Source organism: Haemaphysalis longicornis, unplaced genomic scaffold, assembly GCF_048455015.1.
Source record: "Haemaphysalis longicornis isolate Haplotype H1 unplaced genomic scaffold, Haemaphysalis longicornis Haplotype H1 scaffold_2, whole genome shotgun sequence".
Classification (NCBI taxonomy): domain Eukaryota; kingdom Metazoa; phylum Arthropoda; class Arachnida; order Ixodida; family Ixodidae; genus Haemaphysalis; species Haemaphysalis longicornis.
This window is the reverse complement of record NW_027526295.1, coordinates 97,315,408-97,328,578: the sequence shown is the minus strand read 5'-3', so window position 1 is coordinate 97,328,578 and position 13,171 is coordinate 97,315,408. Positions and strand designations below refer to the sequence as shown.

The 13,171-nt window shown below is 44.4% G+C and overlaps 1 protein-coding gene across 1 annotated transcript in view; it reads left to right on the top strand.

Annotated features, from left to right (window-relative positions):
* Nucleotides 1-13,171, top strand: part of LOC144168178 (phospholipid-transporting ATPase ABCA3-like) — a 98,020-nt gene that overhangs the window by 40,082 nt on the left and 44,767 nt on the right. The window contains exons 10-12 of the mRNA XM_077697213.1: nt 673-775; nt 4,957-5,066; nt 12,844-12,956. Coding sequence (XP_077553339.1) covers nt 673-775; nt 4,957-5,066; nt 12,844-12,956 — 326 coding nt within the window. The remainder of the gene's footprint in view (nt 1-672; nt 776-4,956; nt 5,067-12,843; nt 12,957-13,171) is intronic.

The following is a 13,171-nucleotide window of genomic DNA, read 5'->3' as shown; positions in this document are numbered from 1 at the left end:
CAATAAAATGTAATAACCGGCCAATACAAGCCGGTAGCTAGGGAAGCTCCAATGTCCAAGGAACAGCGCGCACGTCCGCAAGGCTCTCAGCGTAGTCGTCTCCTTTTTTATGGCTATGTACCAGCTTGGCAGTGGCTCGTATCCCTGGAGGAGAGGTTGGTCATAACCACGACCAACTATACTATAAGTAAAGTTGGGCGTGGTCATAACTGAAGACCTGGATAACTTTCGCTCCTCCATTGAAATTCTTTCCTTTGCCAAGGTGCAACAGCCCGTGACAATATGAACAAGTCTGGATGACAGAAATCAAGTATAGCCAACCGTTTACTATTTCTAGAATAGGTCAACCTAAGAGCAACAGGAGGATAAAAATGAGGTCAAACTTAGCTCGAAAGAGTTTCTATATATATCCTCATTTTTTATCTTTGAAGCGGATTCTTCTCACCTTTAACTTTGTTTTCTGGAAAAACTAAGCTGGAGAAGGGAAGTGTGCCGAACAAAAAAAGACCGCTTTGCAGGCCCTATCGCTTCGAAAATTCCGGTATTCGCGTGCCACTGTTTAATCAGAAATGAATTCCCGGTTACAGTGCGGCCCCTATTTCGAAATAAGCATGGGTCCTATCACTGCAGCTGAGCGAACGGAATAATTCTGTTGGCCTTTTTCATCTGCAGAGACAATGACGTGAAGCGTGTCGTCCAGTACCACATGGGAGAGGTCGAACCAACACGGGTTACTAAACTTGAAATGGTGTTCAACTTGACCGACTCTACTGAGGTAAGCTTGGCCGTTGGGTAAGGGGAGTGGGTGTGTCTGAATACGAAACTTGAGCCAAGGAATTTGCCCGAGATTGAGTCTCGATTAAACCTTTTTACTATTTTACATGTACGTCGTTTTTTAATTTTATGGCCAACCCGCAAAAAAAAGAAGAGCACCAAATAAATTTAATCGACCCCCTTCGCTTAGTTTATAATCTGAGTGAGTGAGTGAGTGAGGGAGGGAGTGAGGGAGTGAGCGAGTGGCGGGGCAAGACAAACACTATATAATCGGAACGGAGAATGACTCCCTTTATTAGGGGTTTCAATGGGATGTTCACGCAAAGAGTTTAGTGCTTTACCCGACAGTGCCGCGGAAGGCGCACTGGCAGTTTCTTGTAGCCTGGCAATTCCAGCAGCTCCAATAATGTCTCGCACCTCCTTTATGTGATGCCTTGTCAAGATACGGGTGCGTGAAAACTCTGGAGTGCAGCCGCAATAATGGCAGCGGGGGCAAAGGTGGACACACAGTTCGTTTCACGTTGAAGTCATGCTCGCGAAGCCTGCCATTCGTGCATCGGCCTGTTTGACCCACGTACTCTCTATCGCAGCCTAGGGGTATCAAATACAGTACGCCCTGATTATACACGACAAACCGATTTTTGGTGTTTATCGAGCAGGTGCGGGGCTCCCTCGTGCCTCTGTCGACACGTTTGCACAGAGCTTCCAATTTGTTTGGCGAAGAGAACACGACGCTTACGTTTCTACTGCGATTATTCTTTTTGAGGCGGGGGACATGTTATGCATGTGTGGTTCAACGACTAATATTTTCTTGTGCTTTTCGATGGGGCCCCTTAAAATGTGCGCTTTACTCAAATGCTTCAGGTGCTTCACTTGCTGGTCATGGTTGGAATACATAGAATGATAGCATAATTTTTTCACGGCATCACCGAAATACAGGTTAGTGTGAGTCCTTTGAAGGATTCTGAACGTGGAGTGGTTTGTTTGCTCTAGCCGCCTACTTCCAGCAGCCGTGGTCAATAGAAAACGTGAGCCTCAGGTCCAAAAACCTAATTGAGCTGTTATCTGGAAGCACGTGGATGAACTCCAGTGTTTACAGACAACGCCGGAAGTTCCCGAGAGCATCGCAAACGAGATGTGGAAAGCATCATGTCGAACTTCCGCGAAAAAATCACGCTATCAGTATATGCGTTCCGGCGATAGTCAGCAAGTGGACCGCCGGTCGGCAGCGGGGTATCCTTCCGATGTGGTCGTGTCCGTAGCACAGCTCTAGAAAAAAGGATTTGAGCAGAGCGCTTTTTCAAAGGGGCCCCAACGAAAAGAAGATAACGGTAGTTATCATACCATTACTTCACAACTGTCCTACCGCCTGAATATGATTTGTCGCCGTGGAACTGTAAACGTCGTGTTCTCTGCTCCCAGCAAATTCTAAGCGATGTACAGTCGGGTAAATAGAGGCATGTGGGATCCTCGCATCTGCTCGATAAAGCACAAAAATCGGTTTGTCAGGCAGGCCGACGCACGATTGACAGTCTTCACGAGCATGACTTCAATGTGAAACAAAATGCGAGTGTCCACCTTGTCCCCACTGCCGAGATTGACGGTTACACCACAGTTTGCACGCACCAGTATCTTAACAAGGCACCGCAAAAAAGAGGGACGAGAGGATATTAAAGCGGCTGGAATTGCCAGGCTTCACAAAAATTCCGTCAGTGCACCTTCCGCGGCCCGGCCGTGTAAGAACTAACTTTTTACGCTGACATTCTAGGCGATGTTGATAGCCAAGTGTCACATATGTTTTATGCATTTTTGTTTAGGTTTTGTGTTCTTATCAACCTTGACGCAAACATAAGCTCTCCTTGGTTTCCCGAGTAAAGTAATTCAAAGTCAGCGCTCGTATTGTTTTGTTTTTTCTTCGTCCTGGTTCTTCTGCATTGCAAACATTTGACCATACACCACGAAAAGCCCAAGTGATTCTCATTGATACTTTGCCCTCCGAGATGTTCCGCTGAGCATGCCCCGCTGACTCAAGTGCAGCTTAGCTGTGGCAATGTAAGTGAAATGAGTTTGCCTAGCTGGACACAGGCTTTGATTAAGGAGGGCGTACACTGGGAGAATAATACAGGGCACCGTTCGGTAGTACAAGCAGCAAGTAGGTTTGGTCTCGCTCGGGCAGCGCTACATGGTGCTTCAAGAGAGCTGAGTGTTTGATTAATAACGGCCGATAGAGTATAGGTGATTATAGATATGTTTAAGGTGAACCAAACCGTCACCGCGAGATAACGTGCTCAGAGGAAAATTGCAGGATTAAGTCGTGTCCCAATTGTTTTTCGTACGCCAAAGTGCGCCTTGCTGTTCATAGTGTTGATCGTTGAGAGTGTACTGATTAAGGGTGTCAGCAATGTCTTTGCGCTGTGTGTTGTGTTTTATTCGTTGGTAGGCCTCTTGTGATATCATCAAAAAAGGCATCGTTTACGTTAGAGAAAAACGTGTTTGGTAGAGTGGAATTCAACATGTTCAACTTTTCTTTAAGTGGTCAAGTGCAACCACATGGAAAGAGGGAAAAAGTGAAGGGCAGACTTTTTTAACGATACTCAGAGCAAATCATTGCCAATCCTGCGCTTTATTCCCCGTCCTTCACGTGTTTGCTCTGTACCACTTTAACACTAACACCTACCAAATAGTCCAACAATCCACTTTGTTCTGTTCAGTACCTTTATTAAGTGTGTCGGTGAGGATAGCAAAGAACAACCTCTGCCTAGAACTAGTGATGCCACTTCCCGCCATCTATATCTACATGAACGTAGTAGACGTCCAGATGTGGGATGTGGGAGCGTTCTGATAATAGATTTCTGAATACGTCAGAACGTCGACAACACTTCTCAAGAATGTTGAATGGGATGCGTGGGTTTCAGGAAGGGTGCCTTAGAGCGGTCAGCTCGTATCATGTCTGAGGAATGAGGATCCACTATTGAGTTGGAGTCGGCTCGTTCCGCTGCGAAAAATCCCGGGTACCCAAGGATCTGATGCTCTTGCTTTGTAGATGGTAGCGTTGAGACTGACTTACCCTGGGGCACACCAATTTTTCCAATTGTGTATAGGGTGGCTGTAACAAGAAAAGCACATTGCTCTGCTGTTTTTGTGCCCAAGGGCTACGGGAGCAAACTTCGCAGGTGGACCTCACGCTGCAGCTTTTTATTTTAGTTAATTGGGGACGCCGGATGGGTGCTTTCACAGCCTTGCATGATGGCCTCGAACTGTAGACTTCACTTCCAGCTTTATAGGGGTTGAGAAGTCGAAGGAATGCTTTAGTGACCTTGTGCATGAGAGACTCAAGCTATAGCTTTTCACATTTAGTGAGGGTATGCTGTGGCACGTTATATGAAAAGAGTGATTGTAAGGGCATCACGGTCACTTAATTCTCTATACAATCAGTAAGATTTGCTCACTTAGTCCACGAAGAATCGCAGAAGAATCGAAGAAGGCTTGTCATGCCTCCGAAATGTAAAGCCAATAATACAGATCCCTGATTTCCCAGGAACAGTCACATCATCACGGTGAAGACCGGTGGCATATTAAATTTTATTTGGCTCAGATTAGTCACAAGGGTCACTTTGATTTGGTGAGTTTGACAGCAGCTGAGGCTCACAATGTGCAGCTGTGGAGCCCTTAAAATGCTTCGTTGGGCGAGTTGGAAGATGCTTTTGTTGTTTACCTGGTTGCACTCGCTTTTCCTCTTACATCTCGCCAGAAAACCTTCATATTAATGACATCAGGTGTTATTTTTTTGTGATACTCAAATTCAATGTGAACTGCATGTCAATAATTGTCTGTATGAAACGGTTCCCCTGGAATGCTGCAAGGCGCGCTCGCCAACCAAAGTTAACGATAACCGTGGCATGCATGTAGGCTAATGCACAGTAAAGTTTGATTTTGTTCCAGGACTTAGATTACAGTATATGTTCAGCCTGGGTCTTTTTTAATACCGGCCATGATTGCTACTTCCCTGTATCTGCATAGGGAAGAAAGTACAGTGCGGGCATGTTACATTCTGAATCTGATTTACATTACGCAATTCAACAACGTCACAAGCACTCTCGAAGTCGCACTTTGGACAGAAGTCTTTAAGTACATCGGTGCGTTCGATGTAAATTTTACACACTTGTCTTCGTATATTCGCAGTACCACAACCACATGGCCGCAATGCTTCACTACTTAGAGAAGAGGCGCTCGCTTCTCGGAATCGCCTCAATGAGTCTTACCTCATGCACTATGGAGGACATCTACATCAGGTAAACCCCAAATATCTTTCGTTTTAATTGAAAATTATAAGGAACGTCAAGAAGGATAAAGCAGTTGACTGTTCTGTATAATAGCACCTCTTTTTACCATTGTAGAAATTCCTAGTCCAAAGTCAGTATAAACGTTTTCCTGCAACTATGGCGTGTCAAGTAGTGATGAGGCGGAGTTTTAAACATTTTATAATACCCAATCACTTTTCTGTAGGTATTTTAGAGAAATACTACATCCTCAGAGGGAAATGTACCTGTATGTAAAATATATTCTATTGCTATTTCGGCATAATTACATTATATTACAACCACTGCAGCAACTTGTACTTCAGCAGGTCTGGTGGATACCAGCCGTTTGTCACGAACACAGAGGCCTATGTGCGCTTAACTGTATGGGATATTTTAAGGGGGATTATTGATAGAGAAGAAATGCCGGCAGAGTGACTGCAAACAGTCGGTACAGCTATGACGGCCAGCCTTAGCTTCAGGTACTACCTCGCGCCGCGTCTGGCGATGATTCGTGAAAGTAGATGATGACAATGATCAACAAAAGGGCACACAGGCTGATTTGCCAGTTGCGGCGCCCATTTTGTAAAACAATTACAGCCGGACCAGCGGGCGTCGTTCTGGCAATAATTTCACCTAACCGAATAAGCGACAGACTTACAATAGAGCTTCAAAATGTGGACATGTAGCTTCGCAACCAGCCCGTCAGACAACCTTAAAACAGATCAGTGTTACACCTTTTTTAACACTGGCCCCTAGAAGCCCCGGTGACGAGGACGAAATTGCTAAATCGCTAATCGCGAATAACACGGCGCCAACACCTTGCGCGGTAACAAGGCGGTTCAAGTTGGACAAAGTAGAACGAGTGCGCACGTTCATCGTCAATTTGCATTGAGAGATCTGGCGCTCGCTCGTGGAACCCTGTGCTCGAGCTCTTCCCAAAAAACTCCATCTGCTTTACTCAGGTACTCGTTTTCAAGGTCCACAGAACTCGGCAATCGCGTCTTTGTAACATGCGAAAATAGGTTCAACAATGAATGAACTGAGCAGGAGCGTTGAATAACACAGTAGGGGCACTGATACTTCTATAGGAATTGCTCAAAGATTCCAGTGCCCCAAAGGGCACCCAAATCCACATCAGGGAGTCAGCTAAACAGCTTGAGTCAGCAGCAATGTCCCCATTGCGAGGATTCGGTCACCAGTGCTTTTCAGCTGGGAAACGCCGAGCGGCTGGCGGAATTCTTCCAGCATAATTCTGGGCATCAGAAAGTGGCGCCCATTCCGCAAGATGTGGCTGGTAGCGGAGACTGGTGTATAGAGGACACGAGGGTTTAGGTTATTTTGGGAGAATATGAATAGAACTCACCGTGGCTTGGGTGGTGGCGCTGAACGCATACGCTATATAGGAAAACGTTGTATGGAGTATTACTCTTAGCAGAGTCCTTCAGTGCTTTTCTGTTCCCGAAACTCGCGCCACTGTTCCATACATGGACAAAGGCTGCCGCTAGGGTCGCCGCTGTTTGCGTGGGGGCATTCCATGGCCACTCTACCCAGGCGCACAGCTCTCGGTCGCAGCTGCATAGCCGGTTTCAAGCCTTCTTTATTGGGCATGAAACGGCTAATGTTCTGTTATTCCTGACATTTGGCTTGACATACGATGTGGCTGCTGTATTCACGGGTGGTAGAAGTTTATTTTGCTTACCTTTCCATAATACCAAGGTCACGATAGAGGCTGTCATAATGACGGAGCATTAATAAATGTGCAGAAGACGACACAATATTCAGGATCAGGCATGCACGTGATAACCACCATTCCGCACTACGGAGGCTCGGACGCAGGGCGCCTGCTGTGGAGGTGGATGCAGCGCGTATGGGCGTTTCTGCGTAGTCGCAGGCATGCACGTTTTTCGCTTTGGGCCACCGCGCTGTGATTTTCAGTAATAAACCACGGGGTGACGCCTTTTTACCATTCATTTCGCCGTGGTGAACAAGCTACAGCTAGGCAGGCCAATTCACCGGCTTTTGCGTCTATGCTGTTTGTGTTCTGTGCAATCATCCCGGCGAAAAGGTTTTTAAAGGTTTTGAGATAACACGTTGAGCCTATTTTGTTTGAACGATAAAGCAAAAGACAGGGAGTATCAAATAAACGATTTCGAGTAACGAAGCGCGTTGCGAAGGAGTCACCTCACGGGTGCATTACTGATATTTATATTATTTATTTATTTATCTAATACCCACAGTTACAGGGGAATTACAGTGGGGGTTAAGAATACGACAAAGTAATACCGGGTCGCAGTCAGCCGCTCAATGGTGTTACAGCATTGCAAGCGTACAAAACATCTGTGCAATGCAGATATATACCACAAACAAGCACATATAAAATTAAGTTCATAGAACGAAAATAAAAAAAGACACTCAAAACAACTAAATGCGCTAGACCAACTTCGAAAAGGACGAATCATTCGATATAACCGATACAATGTTGCAGAGCAAGTTGTTTCAGTCGCGAATGGTCTGGGAGACAAAAAGACGACCGAAACGATTAAGTTTTGCAAAAGTATTCCCTTTTAGTACGTTTTCATGTATAATGAGGAGGCAAGAGTTAGTTTTCCCATACTATGCCTGTTTGACAATGATAAATTGCATAAAAAAGCTTTAATCTTAATTTTTTTGCGCGGGTTTCCAAGTCCCATTTTAGTGTACTTTCGCTACACCCGCACTAAATGCAATAACCCATCTGACGGAATGAAGCACTCCGCTAGATTTTGTAGCCTTTCCAATTTCTGTTTCTCGCAGATTGTCGGCGGATTCCATAACGTTCCCGCATATTCCATGATAGATTTTACGTTTGCCTTGTACAGCAGCTCCTTAGATTCTAAGGAGAAGACTTTTGCATTTCTACTAAGGAAACCCAATGCCATACCTATTCTAGCTGCAACATAGTCAACCTGGTGTGGCCAGTCAAGGTTGCACGTAAAATAAACATTTAAGCTTTTGTATTTCATTACTTGGCATAACGGCTCATTGTTCCTAACATAGATTTCATTTAGGCCTTTTTTTCTTGTAAACCTAATATAAACTGTTCTACGCAAATTCAAAATTATGTTCCATTTTAAACACCACTGACTGATTTTGTCAAGATCACATTGAAGGGTATGTATTTCGTTACTTGGCATAACAGCTTTTTGTTCCTAACATAGATTGCATTTAGGCCTTTTTTTCTTGTAAACCTCATATAAACTGTTTTACGCAAATTCAGTCATGTTCCATTTTAAACACCACTTACTGATTTTGTCAAGATCATATTGAAGGGTATGTACATATTCATCCGCAGTCGTCTGCAAAAAGCGACGTTCAAGCATTAATTTCGAAAGTGATATCATTTATAAATATTAAGAATAAGAGCGAGCGGAGCCAAAACTGAATCCTGTGGCACGCCTGATGTGACGTCTGTCATGTTCGACCGTACTCCATTTAATGTAACAAATTGCCTCCTGGAGGCATGATACGCTCTTACCCAGTTTACTGTAGTCATTTTGTGAATAAGCAAACTATAGGACACAGTGTCGAAAGCTTTTTCGAAGTCTAAGAGCACTCAGTATACAGTAAATATATTGTCTATAGCTTGAGCTATATCATGAGCGAATTCGGTAAGTTCAGTTGCAAATGTTGTGCAGGGTTAAACGGGGAGTTATCGTTTAGATGCCATACAATGTTGTTATATAAGATTTGCTCGAGAATTTTAGAGGGAGCGCACGTCACAGATACCGGTCGATAATTCTCAACATTGTCTCAACATTGTCTTGAGGACCCTATTTATGAATTGGCACTATACTGTTCAGCTTCCAGTCGTCGGGGATTGAGGACTCGGCAAGCGATTTTCCAAAGATAATTTTCAATATGGCGCAAGTGATCGCGGGCCAAGTTTGATATAGCGGTTGGTTAAGCCATCAGGTCCACCCGATTTGAAAATACTTCATCCTTCTAATAATTTATCAATACCACGCGTCCTGATCTCGATGTCACCCACTTCACTTAGACCAGTATAAAAATCATGCCTATTTTTACCGTCGGTTGGCAACGGGCTACTGAAAACAGAGCTGAAGTACTGATTAAGACCCTGTGCCTTGTCTACATCGTCATGCAAGGCAGTACCATTTAGAGATAAGGACGGAATTGACACATCTTTTCCATTTATTTTTACGTGTTTCCAAGAATCCTTTGGGTTTTGTATTAATCGCGAGTGCATCATCCTGAAAAAAGAATCTTTGTCAGAGCGAACAGGTACTCTGTCTTCCTGCGTCATTTTTCGGAATTTTATCCTATTTTTCTTTGTATGTGCCTTTTTAAACATGCCATAAACTTGTGCCTTTTTTGTTAGGTTCTGTAATGTTTTTGCGACCCAAGGCTTGCTTCTATTTTGTCTAGGTGTTAGCGCCCATGAAGGTACAAACTGCTGACGCAATTCAAACGGTTTCTCTTTAAGCATTAGCTACAGCTCATTTCCTCCTTTACATTCTGCTTCGATATCAAATACTACAAAGTACGCATCTAGTGCTTCGTTGATGGTGGCTAGATTAGCTTTGCCGTAATTGTAAATCTGTCTACTAACACCAGTTGTTTTCGCATGGATGCTCAATTCGCATAAAACAGCAATGCGATCGCTCAAACCCGGGATAGCTGGAGTAGTGTCGACAAGCTCCGGTAGGTTTCGAAAGATTAGGTCCAAAGTATGGCACTCCATGCGTGGGAAACAGCACGATTTGACGCAAAGCGAAGATTTCTGCAATATGTCTCACTTCCCGATTCAGACTACCTGTCGCACCACCGAGGTTAGTCCAGTCAAAGTGCGGGAAATTGAAGTCTCCGCCTATTATCGTGGTGCCCATCATCGCCGCATCGAACATGTTCGGAAGAAGCGCCAAAACGTGCACAGACGATTGAGGAGGACTATAAAAACTGCATGATGTTAGCACCTTTTCGTTTATAAGTTCAATCTGGAACCTAATAGCCTCACACTAGCCCACATCAATGCTTAGTCTCCAGGACGAAACACTAGTATGCACTAAAATTAACACTCCTCCCCCATGCCTGCTTCTATCTTTCCGATAGCACGTGAAACCGTCGGGGAGCACTTCAGCATCCGTAATGCTATCATTGATTCACGACTCTGTTCCAGGGATAAGAATAGGTTTTGCAAAAACGCCTGGATGTCATCTACTTCATTTAAAATGATATTGCAATTTATAACCTGGAACAATAAATGGACGCGATTGGTCCCACAGCCACTTTTGCTGTACGACTTGGTTAACATCATCGTCGTATACACAGAACGTCGCGTTTTAAAGAATATTTGTCGCCATCCTTTTTTCGCGATAGTACAAAGTCCCACAGAATTTTTTTTTCGTCCTATGCTTTCTAAATATTCTTCGGAGAGAGTAATTTTCGTCCCGTTTAGCTTCTTTGCGTTCATAAAACACTCTGCTTCTCTTAAAATTGTGCAAATTTTGCTATCATAGGGCGGTTCCTTCCATTTTGGGGCTTTCCTAATCTGTGGGCTTTTAAAGTGCTAGAGAATCAACGCCAGGATGGTACTTGCAGATACCAGAAACTAGTTTCTCAGACTCCACGCTTGACTCTTGAGCATGGGCATCATTTACACCATAAAAGATCAAATTGCAGTGTCTGATTCTGTTTTACAGTTCATCAGCCGTTGCACGCAGCGTCTGGTACTTAACTGGCTTGTATTATTCTACTGTACCCTGTGTAAACTCTAGTCTTGACAAAAGTGTCCATAGCAGCGTAAGTGGACCCGACGGTATATCTTGGAAACACCAGCGGGCGCGCAGGTTCGGTTGTCGTGAACACACGCGCAAATGTCGCAAGGGAAGTCGCGAGGAATCACAATAGCTATTTATGCCCTTGAATAAAGTCGTTGCGTCGGTAGTGAAGACCGTCACGTAGTTTAAACAGTACAAAGTAAAAAGCTTGCCGGCGAAGTGGGTGGAATTCTTGATTGGGCAACGCGTCAAAGCGGAAATACATAATGAAAAATATCCACGGGTCCACGGAACGCATGCTTTGGGCCATGCCAGAAGTACAGTGTCTCTATCGTCGACAAGGCGTCCTTGCGGTGTGGCGAACTCGCGCACAAAGCTGCTGAATTAAGAGCAGAGGCTGATGAAACTTTGCAAACTTTCGAAGTTGTTGGATTTGGAAACTCGGCCATATTTTCTGATATTTAAACACTTCATGACACAAAGTGCTCTGCTGACACACCAAAACTGGCATTTTTTTTTGTTCTGTTGCACCTGATCTTTGCTGATGCAGGTCAGTGCGTGTGGCAGATGTGTTTGCGCGTGTAACAAAGTCTGAGATAAACGTGACAAGGTTGCCGAGGTAGGAAGGGCATGCCCTCTAGTTCAAGTCGAGTAACGGGGCATCCATCATTCGTTTGAGAGTAGCAGAGATATTACGAATGCCGAGTGGTACGGCGTTAAATTCAAAAAGCCACCGATGATTCTTGAGTTAACCTGTTCTACGGGCACCTGCAACGCCTACAGCATAAATCAACTGATGAAAAAAAATTGACAATTTTCCGAGCAACTACGGGCATCATCAATTCGCGGTAGAGGGTGCACGTCTTTGTGCCTATTGGCATTTAGACGGGGATAGCCCAGACATGTGATCAAGCCCTCTTCACGAGAATAATAACGAGGCCAAAAACGCCCGTTGGAGCATGTCATTTGCATGCTCATCTCTCACTTGATGCTCGTTAGAGGACACCTTATACAGTCGTTGCGGATGCGGCTGCACAAAGTAGCCAAGACTGGTCGTTCGTATAGCGCTTGTACAATTGTGTAAAAAGTTTTTTAGAGGGTCGAATGTACACATTGAACGTGGGATAAATTTAATCGCATCAGTTACAGCTCCACCAACCGGGCAACCCACAAGACGCCGTATTTTAAACAATGATCTTCAAGCTTTGTAAGCTTGGGGTGGATAGCATCATACAGAATACTGCAAACATCGGACACAGGACATACGCAGATGACTGCATACTATGGGTTAGAAAAGCCCACCAGTTCACACGCAGCAAGCGTTAGAGCAGGCTGTTTAAAATGTCAGGAGTATAGCTGAACAAGTTAGACCCCAATGCTCACCAGATAAGTCGGAGACTCTCATCATGAACCCAGGAGGAAGCCCCACTCAATAAAAACGTCAGCATCTCAATTGCAGAGATTAAGGGACTTCGCTATGACATCAAAGTTATAGCGGAGGCGATGGTTCAACTCAGCACATACATCGGTAAAACGAAGAAAACCTGAACATGATGCGCAGAATCACGAGCAGACAAAATTTACTCAAGGAAGAAGACCTTATCGAGTGCGTAGTGCATTTCTAATATCCATAATAAGGTTGCGTGTCCCATACATCAATCTCACTAAAGTCAGAAAGAGAGAATCAACACTGTGAAAATAAATGTGGCGAAGCTCGGGCTAGGCCTTTATTCAACGCTATCACCAACCAAATTCTTGATAGAACAAGACATTCATGACGTAACATATCCCAACACTACTTGCGCTTGCAGTTTCTTTTCTCGTTCCGTGTCGTATGTGGCGCAGCCGCTTTTTTCCAACCAGCTCAAGCTTCCACTCAAGAGTATCATCACATATATTACCAAAAGTATCCATAATTTAAAATATTAACCACTGTAATTTCAGATCCGCAGGAGCGAAAGAAATCGTTTTTCGTGTGCTTCCTTCCGCAGGCTGGTGACGGGCACTGAAGGGGCCGCAAGCAAGGCCCTCATTGCGCCACGGAAGAGCATGAGCGATTCGAGTGACAAGCTTGGTGCGTGGTTTAAATATAAAGGATTTACCCCATAACACAATCCTGCTGTTTAATACCCAAAATTAATTTCATTGATCAATCAATGGAGCTAACTATGAATGACTTCATCGAGCTAATGATTGTGTTCAAATGTTTAGTACACAATGTCGTTGCATCACGCAATGCAAGGCGCAGTGCCACAGCACAGACGGCAGTTTGAATCAAATTTTATGCCCATGTCAGCAATTCACCGAGATTATTTTTCT